The sequence below is a fragment of the Psammomys obesus genome, unplaced genomic scaffold, assembly GCF_907164565.1.
Source record: "Psammomys obesus unplaced genomic scaffold, mPsaObe1.curated_primary_1811, whole genome shotgun sequence".
Taxonomy (NCBI): Eukaryota; Metazoa; Chordata; class Mammalia; order Rodentia; family Muridae; genus Psammomys; species Psammomys obesus.
This window is the reverse complement of record NW_026596051.1, coordinates 17099136-17115978: the sequence shown is the minus strand read 5'-3', so window position 1 is coordinate 17115978 and position 16843 is coordinate 17099136. Positions and strand designations below refer to the sequence as shown.

Here is a 16843-nt window from a genome sequence, read left to right as displayed (position 1 = left end):
CCTTCCTTCCTTCCTTCCTTCCTTCCTTCCTTCCTTCCTTCCTTCCTGTTTTTGTATACTCAGCAGAATGAAGCTTCAAGACAGAGCTTAAGCTAACTGCCTACTCCCTGTGCTCAGTCCCTTTCAAGGAAGCTGTAGGTATATACACATGTGGCCTCTTCTTGCCAGTGAGAAACTGGGGTGTGGCATGAGAGCCCAGGCCACTCCCACAGCCCCGATGGGAAAAGGACAACCGAGTTGGCCCGCAGCTGGCACTCCCAGCCTCCTGGGACAGGGGCCTGGATGGTGCTGCAGGATTGATGCTGTGTATACTAGTGCATAGCACAGGCTTAGGGTGCCTGAGCTAGGACAGCTCCCAGAGAGCTTGGCGAGAGTCCTTCCAGCTGGGACCAGAGGCGAGCTCAGGGAGTGGGAGAATGCATAGTTTGGACCCAGTGGATAATGTTTGGGATTATTTCTCCAGATCCGGGAGACAGGAGAGAGACCCAGCAATGAGGAAATCATGCGTTTTTCCAAATTGTTTGAGGATGAACTGACCCTGGACAACCTCACGAGGCCTCAGCTGGTGGCGCTGTGCAAGCTGCTGGAGCTTCAGTCCATCGGCACCAACAACTTCCTGCGTTTCCAGCTCACCATGCGCCTGAGGTCCATAAAGGCTGATGATAAAGTGAGTTGGGCCAAACTTGAACCTATTGTAGCTTCTGTTCTGCCCACCGTGAGGCATCTTCTTGTCTTTGTTTTGTGCACACATGTCTTGATTACTCTTTCTGTCTGCAATACTCTTTCTTCTTGTTTTTCTTTCTCCTTTTCTTGTCATTCCTTTTTTCCACATAGCTCAGGCTGGCCTAGAACTTACTAAATGACCCAGGCTAGCCTCACATTTGTGGCAATCATTCTGCCCCAGGCTTCTGATTGTTAGGATTACAAGCATAAACCACAATTCCTGGGGTTTTGTTTTTGTCCCCCCACTGCCTTGGGAACAACAGTCCTGGGGATTGAATCCAGAACCTCATGTGTTATGTCAGCAGCACTCTGGATTTTCAAGACAGGGTCTCACTATGTAGTCTTGGCTGACCTGGAACTAGCTCTGTAGATCAGGCTGGCCTCAAATTCACAGAGATTCACTGGTCTCTGCCTCCTTGAGTGTTAGGATTAAAGGCCACCACTTCCCAACCTTTTTTATTTTATTTATTTGTTTGCTTGTTTGTTTGATGTCAGCACTCCTAATTCCTTAATATCCTCAGTCCTCTTTTTTTTTTTTAAAGATTCATTTATTCCTCAGTCCTCTTTTTTTTTTTTTTTTTTAAGATTCATTTATTTTATATGTATTAATGTTTTGCCTGCATATATGTGTACCACGTTTGTGCCTGGTGCCCTCAGATTTCAGAGGGCATGGGATCCTGAAACTTCAGTGATACATGGTTGTGAATCACTATGTGGGTGATGGGAATTGAACCTCTGTCCTCTGGAAGAACAGCCAGTACCTTTATCTATTGAGACATCTCTCCAGCCCAGCTTTCTTTTCTTTTTTAAATTTTTTCCATTTTTCTCATGTGTAGTATTTATGTGTGTATGTATGTTTGCATGAGTGGGTTCACACACGTGTGGAAGCCCAAGGATGATGTTGGGAATCATCTTTGATTGTTTCTCCATCTTACTCAGTGCAGCAGGGTCTCCCAGTCAAACCCAAGCTCACCGCTATGGCTAGTTTCCTAGCCAGCTTGCTTTTCAGAGTCCTCTGTCTTCCAAGGCTGGGTGTCACATAACCCAGGCTAGCTGCCAATTCCCTATGCAGCCAAGCTTAGCATGTAACTTTTTTAAAACAGATTTTGTGTCTGTGTGGGTGCACACAGGCATGGGCCTCACACATCGTATATGTGGAGTCAGTTACATGTGCATGAGTCAGTTCTTTAAATTCTATCATGTTGGTCTCAGCTCAAACTCAGGTTATCAAGCTTGGTGGGAAGTGCTGTTTTGCTGTCTTGGCCTTCAGCTCTCCCTCTTGCTTCTACCCTGTAAGTGCTAGGAGCTAGGATTGCAAGCATGTCCTAGCACACCTTTTCTTTACTTTTTGTTTGTTTGTTTGTTCTTTTTTTGAGACAGAGTTTCTCTGTGTAGCCCTGGCTGTCCTGGACTCACTTTGTAGGCGAGGCTAGCCTTGAACTCCCAGAGGTCCACTTGCCTCTATCTCCCAAGTGCTGTGATTAAAGGCCCCCCCAAGGCCTAAAGGCATGTGCTATCATGGCCCCCCTCCCTTCCCCTTTCTTTCCCTCCTCCCTATTTTTCTGTCCATCTGTGTATCTATTTTGATACAGGCAAGGCCTCTCTACTTAGCCCTAGTTGTCCTGGAACTCCATATGTAGCTCAGGCTGGCCTTGAATTTACAGAGATATGCCTGCCTCTCCCTCTTAAGTGCTGAGATTAAAGGTGTATGCCACCATACCTGGCCCTTATTTTTCTTTCCCAAACATACTAATTATAATTCCCATTCAGTATCATAGGACCAGGACTGTGGAGTCTGTGGGTCTTTGTGTTTGTTGTTCTTCTTGGTTTTGTCTATTTGCTATATTTCATTTTTCTGAAATACAGGCACTGACTGTATTGACTGAGATTCTTCTCTCAGAAAGGGCTCAGTGAGCAAGCCCAGGGGCTGGCTGTCTCTATCCTTGTCAGGAAAGCCTTGGGCTAGGAATGTGTCACAGAACTAAAAAGGAGGAAGCTAGCAAGGAGCTAGCTTTTGTTTTGTTTTGGTTTTGGTTTTTCAAGATAGGGTTTCTCTGTGTAGCCTTGGCTGTCCTGGACTCGGTTTGTAGACCAGGCTGGCCTTAAACTCACAGAGATTTACCTTCCTTTGCCTCCCTGAGTGCTGGGATTATAGGCATGCACACCACACCTGGCTCAAGGCGTTGACTTTTTTCCTTAGCAGGTAGTAACAAGTACCTCCACTCCACCAAGGTGTCATTAGAGACAAGTGTCAGATGGGGTCAGCAAAGGCCCAGTGGAATCAGGACCTTAACACCTGTCCAGCAGTAACAAGACCAGCTTCTGTGGTATCAGTGGGCGTGAGGTGGGAAGCAAGAATACAGAACGTCGCCATGGAGTAGGGACAGACAGCTCGAGGAACTGGCACTGTGCCTTTGTCCCCTTAGGGAGCAGCCAGAGGTTGGTTTTCACTTAGGACATGAAACAGAGAGATAAGTTTTGTGTTTGGTGGAGAAAACCAGATCACAGAGCAACTATGGCTGTTAGCTGCAAGATCATAACTACAGTATCTATAAAGGTAGTAACCCCACACCCAGCAGTGTCGAGGAAGCCAGTAAGGCAGAAAGTAGAATCCTGTCCAGAGTCTTCTGCCATGTACTCATGTGTCTAGGTTTGATTGAAAAATCACTTGTCAGGGCTACAGAGGCTACAAGTGTTAAGGCACTTGTTGTCTTTACAGTGATTGTGAATTTGGCTCAGCACTCACATGGTGGTTCACAACCATCTGCAATTCCAGCTCCAGGAGATTTTCTTTCCCCTTTCTTTCCTTCTTTCTTTCCTCCCTACCTCCCTCTCTTTTTCCCTCCCTCCTCCCTCCTTCCTTCTTTCCTTCCTTCCTTCTGTTTTTCAGGACAGGGATTCTCTGTGTAGCCTGGCTGTCCTGGACCTCACCCTGTAGACCAGGCTGGCCTTGAACTCAGAGGTGCACCTGCCACTGCCTGCTAGGATTAAAGGCATGCGTCGCCATTTTCCAGCTCCAGGGGATAACCTCTTCTGACCTCTTTGGGCACCAGTCACACATGTGGTGCACATACATGTATGCAGGTAAAACACTCATACACATAAAATAAATAAGTCTTTAAAAATTAAGAAGGAAGAATGGAAAAGAGGAATCACGTGTCACACCAAGAACCATGATGCAGTCCATAGGCAGAAAAAGGCAGTAAGCAGATGCCACTATTGAGAGGCGGATACTGGAGAAACTGGAGAGGTTTTGTCCTGATTTTGTTTTGAGGTAGTAGTCTTGCTCTGCTGCCTAAGCCACCATTAAACTCCTGCCTCAGACTTTACAACCACAGGCACACACCACTGTACCAAGCTTCTGATAGCAGCCTTGATGCAGCCATTATATGGATGTTTAAACACAACTTACAGATGAACTAGGCAAAAATCTCAGGTGCACAAGGATATAGAGTCACAGGAAGAGTTAGAGCCACGTGGGAAGCCTGGTGGCAGGGTGCAGCAACAGTCAAAGAGGGTGGGACCGTGCATAGGAGCTGCCTCTGGGAAATGAACAGTAGTACTCAATTCAAGCACCATGTCCAGTGTTTATCTTAAAAGGACCCAGAGGACATGAGAAACACAGTGACCATGATCACAAGAACCTAGAAGAAATAATGACTTCAAGCTTCTCAAATTCAAGAGAATATATGCATTTATGACATGTATTAAAAGGCAAAATGAGCTTGGCGATGGTGGCGCACACCTTTTCTCCCAGCACTTGGGAGGCAGAGGCAGGCAGAGCTTAGCTCCAGGACAGACTGGTCTGTAGAGTGAGTTCCAAGACAGGCAGGGCTACACAGAATAACCCTGTCTCAAAATGGGGGGTGAGGGGGAAGACCTCTAAAGGGGTACATCTGAAGAAACTGCTACCATGATGCTCCAATTCAAACTAACACCACAGACACCATACAGAGCAGTAAGAGGGATGTAAAGAACATAGGGACAGTGGTTTCCTCAAAACTGTGAAGCTAGATGACTTTTCCCATACAGCCAAAATGTTGTCTGCAGCCAAAGGTTCCATAGGAATGAGGAACAATGCAGGATGGTGGTGGCACACCCCTTTAATCCCAGCACTTGGTATGCAGAGGCAGTTGGATCTTTGTGAGTTCAAGGCCACCTGGTCTACAGAGTTCCAGGACAGCCAGAGCTACACAGAGAAACCCTTTCTTGAAAAAACAAAACAGAATGAGGGCAACCAGGTAAAGGAACACAAGAGTTGTCACAATGTCCTTAAAGAATAGCCAAAGAGACAAGGGAGACGGCTTAGTTGGTATAGTGCTTGCCGTACAAGGGTAATGACTGAGGTTCCCAGAACTCAAGTGCAAAGTTGGTACAGAGTTGTGTGCCGATAAACCCAGCACTTGCATAGGCAGAGACAGTGGCTCCCTGAAGCTTATTGGCCAGGCAACCGAGCTGCATAATGAGCACCAGGTTCGGTTACGCTCTTGTCCCTGAAGAAGCAGAGTGATCAAGGAAAGACACCCAAATATAATTCTGCCTTCCAAATCTGAATGCACACATTAATGTAAAAACAGTGTATGTACAACACAGTACACACACATACAAATGCCAAGGAAAGTTTTTACCCAAAATGATTATACAGTGGAGGATGAGACTTTGGAATATCAGAAGAAAGGAGGCAGGTAGAAGAACTTTGAGCAAGTGTGGCCACCGCTACTTTTAGAACTGGAGGTCTGCAGCGCTTTTGATGTAGTTCTCTGAGACAAGAGAAAATACATGACAAGATCAGGAATGGGAGAAGGCAGAGGAGGGTGAGTGCCTGCCCATTGCCCCGCTCTGTAAGTGTGCTCTATTTCCAGAGCACTCCTATCTTCCCAGAAAGTGCTGCCCTGGCCAGAGGGAAACGGGCAAGAAAACCAACCAAAAATAGCTTTTGCACAGTTAATAAACTGGAAATAGCCCCATCTTCCTGGAAGAATAGATAAGCAGAATGATTGACCCAGCCTGTGGGAAGCTGCCCATCAGTCAGGAGCGAGCTTTGCTGCCCACAGCAGATGTGTCCTCAGGAGCTGCAGGGGTTCTTACCACTTGATTTCTGTGTGTTTCCATGTTTATGATATTCTTGAAATAACAAGTGTCAGCCATGGAAGTCAGGGTGTATACAAAAGGCAGCATAAGGAGTCTTAGTCAGGGGGATGTGGTTCCGTCCTGCCTAGAGTGAGAAGGGTGGGCATGTGTCTGTAATTATCTCAAAATGTTTAATTCAAAAAACAGAGCGGTGGTGCGGTGACGTAGCTGTGCAGTCATAGGCTTGGCAAGGGCTCGGAAGTTGCCAAGCACAAAGTGGCACCCCAGTGTTTACCTCATTTCTTCTCTCCCTCAGCCTGTTGCTTCCTCTGGCCTCCAGGTCTCCTGTATTCCAAATTGGAGTCAGTATGACTGCGTAAGCACAGACTGAAGTAGAGGAAACACTTCTGGGTATGAGGCCAAGGTGCCTTCAGGGTCTGTGACTCTGTCACTCAACACTGTGGACACTAAACATTCTGTGGCAGGTCATGAGCAGACAGGGCAGGGCTGGTTCTGCTGACAGGAAGAAGCAGGTCCTTCCTAGCATCTTCTCTAGGTGGTGCATACATCGACATGGGCTTTTTGACATCTTGGGGTTAAGTCTGGCCATTGTGTGCTTTCAAGGTCCTGACCTTTTCAGGATGGCTTGAGTCACTTCAGACTCAGAACCTGCATTGGTGGTACTATTTTGCCCTTTCCTTTTTTTTTTTTTTTTTTTTTTCTTTTTTCCTGGTGCCAGGGAGAAACCCTTGGCTCTCAAAGCACTGAACTATACCTCAACCTAATACTGTGGCAAAACATATCTGGAAAATGGCAGTGGCTGTTGCTGCTGCTGCTTCTTCCTCTGACTTTTAAAATTGTATACATATAAGTGTTTTACCTACATGTATACCACATGAGTGCCTAGTGACCATGGAGGTCAGAAGAGGGCATCTCTAACTATAGTTAAAGATAGTTGTGAGCTACCATGTGGGTGCTAGGAACCAAATCCAGGTCCTCTGCAAGAGCCACAAGTGCTCTTAACTGATGAACCCTCTCTCTAGCCCCAGGAAAATGGTTTCTAATTCAGTACTTTTGTCCCCAGTTGTGTTAACATCAATGTGATAGATCTGGGATGATCTTGAGAAGCAGTAATTGGCGTACTTTCTTTTCCAGCTGATTTCTGAGGAAGGAGTGGACAGTCTGACTGTCAAGGAATTGCAGGCAGCGTGTCGAGCACGAGGTATGCGAGCACTTGGCGTCACGGAAGACCGTCTGAAGGGCCAGCTCAAACAGGTATGTGGCTTAAAGGGCTGGTTGGGGCAGGTCCATAACTTTCTTCTCTGTTGGGAATTGTCTACCTTTGCTCCAGACTAGCACAGGTGGGTTTTTTTTTTTTGGGGGGTGGGGGCCAGGGAGTTCAACTAGAAAAGTCCCTGAGGTTGGGATATGGCCCAAGTGAATACATATCTGGCACACATGATCCCAGACTTCCTTCCTCAACACCGCATGGAGTATACACATACCCAGAAACCTGAATGTGGTGGCACATGTTGCAACAGAAGGATCACTGAGTTTTGTCTCAGAACAAACAGAGGGAAAGAAAGGTCTAGGGTCAGTTGACAGACTGCCTGCTTAGCATGCACAAGTACCATAGGAACATGGTTGTGCACACTTGTAATCCTGGTACTCAAGATGTGAAGGCAGGCTTTCGAGACAGGCTTTTTTGTGTATCCCTGGCAGTCCTGGAAGTTGCTTCATAGACCAAGTTGGCCTCAAACTCACAGAGACCTTCCTGCCTCTGCCTCCTGAGTGCTGGGATTTAAAGGTGTACACCACCACGAGATTTATTTATTTTATTTTTATGTATATGAGTGTTTTGCCTGCGAGTATGTATATGTATCACATGCCCTCCAAGGTTAAGAGGTGTTGTGTCCCCTGGAACTAAAGTTATAGACAATTATAAGTATCCATGTGGGTGCTGGGAACTGAACCCAGGTCCTCTTCCTAAACAAGTGCTCTTAATAGATGAGCTCTCTCTCTCTGGCCCCTCTTCTCATCTGTTACCCTGTATTCAGTATGTAAATGAAATATAACAGCTTTTTCTGTCTACTTGAAAGGCTGTCTTGGTGTCAATAACGTACCCTGATAACATGAGCCCATGACATGCCTTCACGTGAATGTATACTCATTTTCATGTTCTTATGCGGACATCAGAAGACAGCTGTCAGGAATCTGTTCTCATGCTACCTGTGGGATCTGGGGATCAAACTCAAGTTGTGAAGTCTATGAACAAATGTATGAAGCCGGCTGTGACGGCCCACATCTTTATTCCCACCCTGTCTCAGGCAGGGGTGGGGTTAGCTCTACCTGTTAGGCCATCTTCTAGCCTTCAAATTGTTTTTACATGGTGTTGGGGTTCAACTGAAGAATGCATATATAATAGGGAACCATTTTGCCGCAGCCTGTGCCCTCTAAAAATTTTGTTGTGTGAGACCCTGTCTAGCTATGGCTGTCCTGGAACTTGCTGTGTGGACTAGACTGGCCTTGATTTCACAGAGATTCGCCTGCCCCTGCCTCCTAATTGCTGGGATCAGAGGTGTAAACCATCACATCCAGCCTGCCCTCCAACATTTAAAAAAGAAAGAACTTTTTTTTTTTTTAGACAAGGTCTCATACTATATGACCTAGGCTGGCCTCATGTCTGTGTATCCTGCCTCAGCCTTTCCACCATTGTTTTTATTTATATCTAAACACATGAGCCAGTGAGATGGCTCCACCAGTAAAGGTGTTTGCCTCCAAGTTTGAAAACCTGAGTTTGATTCCCAGCACCCATGTGATGGAAGGGAAAACTTGACTCTCAAAAGTCATTCTCTATCTCTGACTTCCATTTGTGTGCCTCTGTGGCGTGTGCTGCTATCCCTCCCTTCCAGATATATAGATGTGAGGTAAATGAATGAAGACCTAAAAGTTACAAATAGTATTGGGTACCATGTAGTTTACATGTGTATCCTAGGCCTCTGTTTGTTTGTTTGTTTTCAAGTGTCAGGTTATATAGCCCAGGCTACCATGGAGTGTGATCCTCCTGCCTCAGCAAGTGCAGGGATTACAGATAAGCACCACCATTCCTGGGCCAGTGTACCAGGCTGTTTTTAAGCACAGAGCACACTGAGCATTCTCAAGGTACCTGAAGCTGATGATCAGTTGTTCAGCTTACCGAGGGGTGGGTTTGTATGTGTGTCTGCACCTAATGCTATATATACTGGATTTTTTTAAATATTTATTTTAGTGTATTGCATGTATGTTGGTGTACATCATGCATGCAGGTGCCCATGGAGGCCAGAAGAGGGTGGCAGATTCCCCAGAACTGGAGTTACAAACAGTTGTGAGCTGCCATGTGAATGCTAGCAACTGAAGCCGGGTCCTCTACCGGAGCAGCCAGCGCTGTTTCCAGCCCCCAAAAGATACTTTTAAAATTTCTTTTTTGGGAAATGCATTTTAGTAATTTAATGAACCTGTTTACTCCAGTCATGTTTGCTTGTGGCACCCAGAATCAGTATCTCTTAACTAAGCCCAAGCAACAGAAGGAGACTCCGGGGCGGGCAGTCCAGCGTCTTGCAGGAGAGGCCGGGGGCCGGGGGTCAGGCGAGGACAGCATGTCCTGTGAGTGTGCTTTGGTTCCAGTGGCTGGACTTACACCTGCATCACGAGATCCCCACCTCATTGCTCATACTGTCCCGGGCCATGTACCTCCCAGACACCCTCTCGCCTGCTGACCAGCTCAAGTCCACCTTGCAGACCCTTCCAGAGATCGTGGTATGTATTGTCAGAAGACCCTTTACCTCTGTGGGCTTGGGCTGGAACCCTGAGCTGCACAGCTGTGGGGACTCTCCAGGAGACCCTGGTCTTCCTGTCCTCTTCGTTGGCTCCCTACTTTGTCTCCCTGCCCAGCCCTCTATGTGGCACAGCCTCAGGCACAGCAGTGCCAAGGTAGCAAATATGAATTGATGGTTTGAGTTTTGCCTTTGGTGCACTCAAACAGTCCTCTGATGGATGGACAGCCTCACCCATGGAAGCCTTGGAACCTCTAACCACTTTGGAGGCAACATCCCCTTAGTGTATCTCCTGCTCTGTGTGAAGCCTGGGTGGCGACATTGCTCAGACAGAGGTAAGGGCTTCCTAAGTCTGGCGCCTCGGGCCTACCGCAGTTACCTTTTCCTTCTGCCTTTCCTCTGAAGGCAAAGGAAGCTCAGGTGAAAGCAGCAGAGCTGGAGGGCGAACAGGTGGACAACAAGGCGAAGCTGGAGGCCACACTGCAGGAAGAGGCCGCCATCCAGCAGGAACACCTGGAAGAGCTGCAGAGGGCTGCCGAGGCTGTGGTAAGCAGCTGCCCTGACGCTCGCGACCCCAGGCCGTCCCAGCCCAAGTTTCTTAGCGCCTGCCTTGTGGCCATGTATGTGCTCTCAGTCCTACCCTGTCCTTCCCCGCAGGGGCCAAATGGTACAACACAGGAGGGCTTGACTGTCGAGCTATAGCTCTCAGGAACAGTGCAATAGAATACATGGGGTGGCATCTAACTGTCTGGTCACCGTTGGCATAGGAGAGGCCAGCTTAGCACCCAAGCAGGAGTTAGTAAGGGACCCAACTTCTCAGGGTTGTTTTGCTAAGAGTGGCTGACTCCCCATGACTCTGCTCACCTCTTCGCTTCATGGTCTCAGAATCTGCCAGAGCTCAGAAGCTGTAATGTGACTGGAGTTGCCTAGATTAGTTATGCACATCCCTTCACTTAGACTCAGTCCCAGAGATGGAGCAACGTGCTCTGCCTGAAGCTGTCGAGTGTCTTCGGGTGGCCTCCTCATCCTGGGGCAGAGGAACTGCTCTGCGGGATAGTGATCAGTAGGTCTCCCTTATCACTTACCAGAGTATTCCAAGTGCTACCTGTCAAGGCTACATGCTGAGTATGGAGCCAAAGCCAGATGACCAGTATGGTATTGCTTACATTTCAGAAGGACATCCGGCCAGAAGTAGCAGAAGCCACTGTCCCTGGGAGGCCAGGGCCCATGCTTCAGCCAGAGGTGCCTGATGTGATCCTGCCCTCAGAGGCACTGAAGGATACGGCACCTGTGCTGGAAGGTTTGAAGGTGAGCTATATATGACCAGGACAGGAGGAGGAGGAGCGCTGGACTGTGTGTGGGCCCCTTATCTCCTAAAGAGGTCTTGCTGGGCAGGGCACCCTCCTCCCCTCCAACACTTGTGACCTTCCCAGAGATCATGGTATGTATTGTTGGGAAAACCCTTTGACTCATTCGCTTGGTGGGTTGGGGCTCTCCTCCATGGCCATGTAGCCTCCAACAACACTTTTAATCTCTGGTGAGCTGTAGTAGTGGCCAGGAGTAGAGAGTGGCCAAGGTAGGAGAAGCTGAAAGCATATGTATGACCCTGTGTTGAGGCTGCCACGCTACTCATGGGTTTCTAGGCCCTTGTCTCCTTCTGCTGGGAAGAGACGTGAAGAGTGGCCCTTCAATTCAAAGCTTCCTCTGCAGAGGCCCGCCCTGGTGTCATTTGCTGGGTGATTAAGTGTGAGGCCTCTTGAGAAACTCCTGTCAGCTTGTTGTCAGTGAATTGGGCAGAACAAGAAAAACCTGGGATCTTCTGTGCTGATGTCAGGGATTCCACATGTAGAAGCAGATGTTCAGATTTGGTGGAAACTCTCTTAAGTGGATAGAGACAACTTGGTAGCTGAGAGAACTAGGTGGAAGCTGTGTGTTCAAGCAGGTCTCTGCCTGGGGTCCTGTGAGATAGCAAGAGCCCTGAATGGGTGGTCAGGGTCACATGCAGAGCTCAGAGAAGGGAGGTAAAACTCGTTCTTGATGAAAGCAGGAAGTGTGGTGTGCTGACCGCCGATGCCTCTGGCAGACAGGAACCTTTGCAAGGGATATGAGAAGATTTCTGACCCTGGCCTGGCCACTGAAGTTGTGCTCTGCTGAGAGGGGGAAGAAAGCATGGGTGGGCGAGGCAGACCCTAGTGGGCTTCTCTGAAGATTTGGCCTATAAAAAGCAGGCTGCTGTATGGCCCAGGAGACCCCAGAATAGACATGTAGCATGATCAAGGCTAGAAGGTCATGGTAGTGACAGAGTCCCCAAAACCTAGACTCAAGGCGGGGCCCAGACATTCCTGCAAAAGCAGGCTGTAACATAGAGACACGTGATTCCTGGGGTTTGATGGCCAGCCAGCCTAGCTGAATTAGTAACCTCCAAGTCCTGTCTCACAAAAGAAGGCGGAGGAAGCCAGGCAGTGGTGGTGCACAGCTCAGCACTCAGGAGGCAGAGGCAGGTGGATCTTTGAGTTCGAGGCCAGCCTCGTCGACAGAGCGAGTAGGAATAACAACAATAAGTAAAAACAGTAAATAAGCCTCTCACAACTTAATAAGAAGAAAATAAATCTTGGACACACCTACACCTGTACACATAAAAATAAACAATTTTTTTAATGTAAAAAGGGTTAAGGATATGATTCCATTAGAGTTCTTACATAGTGTACTCAGGGTCCTAGGTTCAGTGCCCAGTATTGCAAAACAGAAAAATTTTTGGCCTTCCATCCAGTGTTGGTGAGGATATGGAAGGCCTAGATCACTTTGGGAACCACTTTGATGGTTTTCTAAAGCAGCAAACTCATATCCTGTGATCAGCTGCTCTACCCATATACATAGACATTCACAGCAGTTGCCATTATAGTCACAGAAAGTCTTAGGAAGGAGAGAGCTGTGCTTTGGTGTTGCTGTCCAGATTAGAAATACTTTATCATTGGATGTCAAAATAGGTGAGTTGATCAAAAGAGGCAGAGCTGGTAATCCCTCTCCTATGAAGTTCTAGAAAACAAAGGCTGTCCTATAGAGCAAAGGCAGGTCAGTCTTGCCTGGGGATGGAATCCTGGGGATAAGGGAATATTTGGGGATAAGCAGTGTGCTCACTCTGCCGGCACACCAAGAAGACACAGACAGAGGTACCATAGCCAGCATAGCCCAGAGCTGAGTTGCAGCTCACTTGAGGCTGTCATCAAGTGCTTTCGACATTTAGGGACAGAAACTATTTGTCCCCTTAGGTTTAATGCATTTCTTTTCAGGGAGAAGAAATAACCAAGGAGGAGATTGACATCCTCAGTGATGCCTGCTCTAAGCTAAAGGAGCAGAAGTCGTCCCTGACCAAGGAGAAGGAGGAGCTGGAGCTGCTGAAAGAAGATGTGCAGGACTACAGTGAGGTGGGTGGCCATACAATATGGACCAGTGTAGGTAGCTTCAGCAGCTGTTCAGGGCCCAGGCCGACACTGGAGTAGCTAGAATACAGCTTTATCAGACCCCAAAGCATCAAGAACCATTCCTGTTGGCATTACTTTTAACTCTGTTTTATTTTGGTGTCTTTGGCTACTATTTCCCTTCAATGCCCCCAACCCCCACCCTTGGTAGGAGAAAAAGAAGGTTAGAGGGGAAAGGGGGCAGAGTTCTCTGTAGCTACTTCCTGCTGGTTCTTTGGAGCAATACTAATTTCAGTTGTCAGGATTTTCAGTAGCACCCTTCTTCTCTGACTGTCTCCTCCAAGCCTTCCCCCTCTTCCTCCCCCTCCTCCCTCTCAGTGTTTTTCAGAGCATTTTTTTTTCTCTCTCTCTGGACTCTGGTATTTGTACCCTCTCAAAGTCCTCAGAATTAAAGTATCTGTAGCTGGCAAAGAGATACCCCTCTCCAAGCTGTGCAAGGCATGTATCAGCTGTGGACAAACTGAAAACAGCTCTATATCCCACACTTGGGATTAAAACAAAAACCTGTTTACATACCACAACTGAGTTTTTAGAGAAACCAAAACTTCCACTACACATTCCTGTCACATATATAACATGCTGGCCAGAGAGAATTTGGAGAAAAAGCAAATGGAAAAAATTTTGACCAGGGATCTGATGAACAGTAGAGCACAAGGCCTAGCATGTACAAGCCCTGAGTTTAGAGTGCCAGCACCAAAAGGCAAAGTTTATCTTAAAGCTTTGCCACAGTAATTCTAACTGGGCCACTTTGTAGTAAATGACACCCTTTTGCTGCTAAGGAGATAGTGACAGGATCAAAACCCAGGTGTTGTGTAAACAGTTTCGTCACTTAACACTTGAAATCTTCCTTTCATTCATGACCCTCCAGGGTATTTCTTTTCTTATGGAGTGTTGTCCCTCCCTTCCTTTCCATTCTCCTTTTCTTTCTTTCCTAGTGCTAGGATTGATCCCAGACCTTGAGTGTGCTAGACCAGTGCTGTTGCACTCACTATGTCCTCAGCCCCAACAGACATTGTTTTCAATCTGAGGTAACAGTACTATTATCCCCACTCTGCTGGGAAAGTCATGACCCAGAGAGTGTTATAAATCAATTGCTATTTCTCGTCTTCCCTGTGGTAGTCTCCTCTGGCTGTGTGACCTCTCCACCAGAAGAAACCACATTGTTCAGCAGACAGACAAGACAGTGTCTCATTCCTCTCTGTGCTCACCCTGCTCTTGTCCCTGTGATCTTTGATCCATGGAAGGAAAGAAGGTGCTTAGGTTTCCTTGAGCCTTTATATTTATTCTTTAGTAACTACAAAGGAAGTTGAAATTCAGAACAGATTTTTTTTCCCTCAAATACAAAAAAAAAAAAAAAGCTTGAGCTTACAAAAATAAGTTAATAAGAACAAACTTGCATGATAGAACTAAGATCTCCCAGTTTTCTGAGGCTGAGTTTAATTCCTGTCTGGTTGGTTTTTGTTCTGCACACACAGGACCCTGTGCACACTAGGAAACACTGTACTACTGAGCACATGCCAGCACAAATCAGTGGCTTACTTTCTTTTTCAAGTCCAAACTGATGTAGATCCCTTCCTGTTTGGGGGGGATAAACTTTTTTTAAATTAGGACTTACAGGAGATCAAGAAGGAACTTTCAAAGACAGGTGATGAGAAATACATAGAAGAATCCAAAGCTAGCAAGAGGCTGACAAAGCGAGTCCAGCAGATGATTGGGCAGATTGATGGCCTCATTGCACAGCTGGAGACCAGTCAACAGAATGGCAAGCTGGGCCCCGATGAGAGCTCTCTGGCAGGGTAAGTGAGCCATGGCCCAATCTAGCCTGACCTGCAGCAGACAGGTGCTTTGCTGGGATCTCCTTCCAAAGCAGATCTCTTTGGCCTGTGCCTGCCCACCCCACCTGGGGCCCAGGGGCAGCCAGGATCACAAGAGGTCTTTGCTCTTATGTTTCTTTCCTTTACAGCTCAGTTTCTCTATCCCCATGCTTGTTTTCCTGGGTCGCTCAGATCGGTCTTCTTCCTGCCTGTGTCTCCTAACCCATCTTTCCTTCCTTTCCCTTGAGCTTTTAGTCTTAACCCCACTTGGCCCCTGGTTCTTCAGACTTTTAGGTTTCTTCCTGCTTCCTCCCATCTTTAACCCTGGGATTATGACACCAATTGTGGTCAGTCTGCTTTCCCGAGAAGATACCAGGAAACAGTGACACACTCCATACTCCATGGCCCAGCTCCGAGTGGACTGCCACAAGCCCTGACCATAGCCTTTTCAGTGAGGGCAGGTGGCTGCAGCTGGGTACCCAGAGACCCCCCGTTACCTCCAGAGGAGGATGTTTTCTCTTGAAGGCTGTTGGCTCCCTAGAAGACACAGGCCTAAGGACCTGTGGAGCTTCTCACTGTGGGGATGTGCACATGTGGACAGGGCCAGAAGAAGGTGTCAGACCCCCTGGAGCTGGAATCACAGACATTTGTAAGGCACCGATGTGGGTTCAGTTCTGGGAACTGCACTCAAGTCTTCTGTAAGAGCAGTAGTTGCTCTGAACCACTGAGCCATCTCTCTAGCCTCAAGGTTTTTTTAAACTTTGTTGTTTTTTTTTTTAGTCGGTGTTTTTGTGGATGCTGAAAATTGAATCAGGGTCCTCTGGGAAAGCATTTAATGCTCTTAACTGCTGAGCCATCTCTCCAGCCCCAAGATCTTTTCTTTTTTCAATTTTGTGTGTGTCTAGTATGTATGAGCATGTGTGTGGATATAGTTCTTCATATGTGCTATATGTGCAAGCGTGTATGTTCTAGTGTATGTACTTATGTGCACACAGAGGCTGTCAGCCTATAAGTCCATGATCATCCTGTCTCTGTGGGGTTATAGACACATGTATGACCACTCTCAGCTTTTTACATGTGTTCTGAGGGTTTGAAATCAGAGCCTATGGGAAGAGCTGGAGGTGACATGAGACCAAGCACCTGGCCAATGTCATATACAGACTGTTCTCCCCAGGGAGAGTGTCATCAGTGTCAGTGAGCTCATCAGCGCCATGAAGCAGATCAAGGACATTCCAGAACACAAGCTCATCAGTTTGGCCTCAGCCCTGGATGAGAACAAGGATGGCAATATCAACATCGATGACCTTGTTAAGGTGGGTCTCAGCGAGGACTGAGCCAGGCAAGCTGGCCTGGCTGCTTTCCTGCTCGAGGGCCGGGGGTTTGGGGAGGGGCCCTGAGACTCTCAGGAGGGTCCTGGATGGTGGCTCAGCCAGTGGTTAAGGGCACTGGCTGTTTTTTGTTTTGTTTTGTTTTGTTTTTACTTATTTATTTTTATTTTATGTCCATTGGTTTTTTTGCCTACATGTATGTCTGTGTGAGGGTGTCAGATCTTGCAGTTACAGACAGTTGGGAGCTGCCATGTGGGTACTGGGAATCGAACCCAGTGCTCTTAACCTCTGAGCCATCTCTCCAGCCTGGGCACCGGCTGTCCTTACAGAAGACTGGGGTTCAGTTCCTACCCCCACATGGCAGTTCACAACTGTTTGTAACTCTAGCTCCATGGGATCTGATACCTTCACAGACATGCAGGCAGGCAAAACGCCAGTGCCTATAATAAAAATAAGTAAATCCTTAAAAAATCTTTTAAATGTATCAAGAGGTCAGGTCTGCAGGCCAAGTGTCTCAGCCCTTTGCCCTCATTTGAAATCACATTGGAATTAAGTTACAGACATATTGGTGAGATATCAAAATGAGTCCCTGCCCTGCCACAGGCACACTCCAGCAT

General features: G+C 47.3%; 1 protein-coding gene across 1 annotated transcript in view; it reads left to right on the top strand.

Annotated features, from left to right (window-relative positions):
* The window catches only part of Letm1 (leucine zipper and EF-hand containing transmembrane protein 1), a 39965-nt gene that overhangs the window by 19491 nt on the left and 3631 nt on the right, over positions 1 to 16843 (top strand). The window contains exons 6-13 of the mRNA XM_055623899.1: positions 464 to 667; positions 6949 to 7068; positions 9457 to 9588; positions 10011 to 10151; positions 10779 to 10913; positions 12896 to 13030; positions 14693 to 14880; positions 16073 to 16211. Of these exons, the coding sequence (XP_055479874.1) occupies positions 464 to 667; positions 6949 to 7068; positions 9457 to 9588; positions 10011 to 10151; positions 10779 to 10913; positions 12896 to 13030; positions 14693 to 14880; positions 16073 to 16211 (1194 nt within the window). The remainder of the gene's footprint in view (positions 1 to 463; positions 668 to 6948; positions 7069 to 9456; positions 9589 to 10010; positions 10152 to 10778; positions 10914 to 12895; positions 13031 to 14692; positions 14881 to 16072; positions 16212 to 16843) is intronic.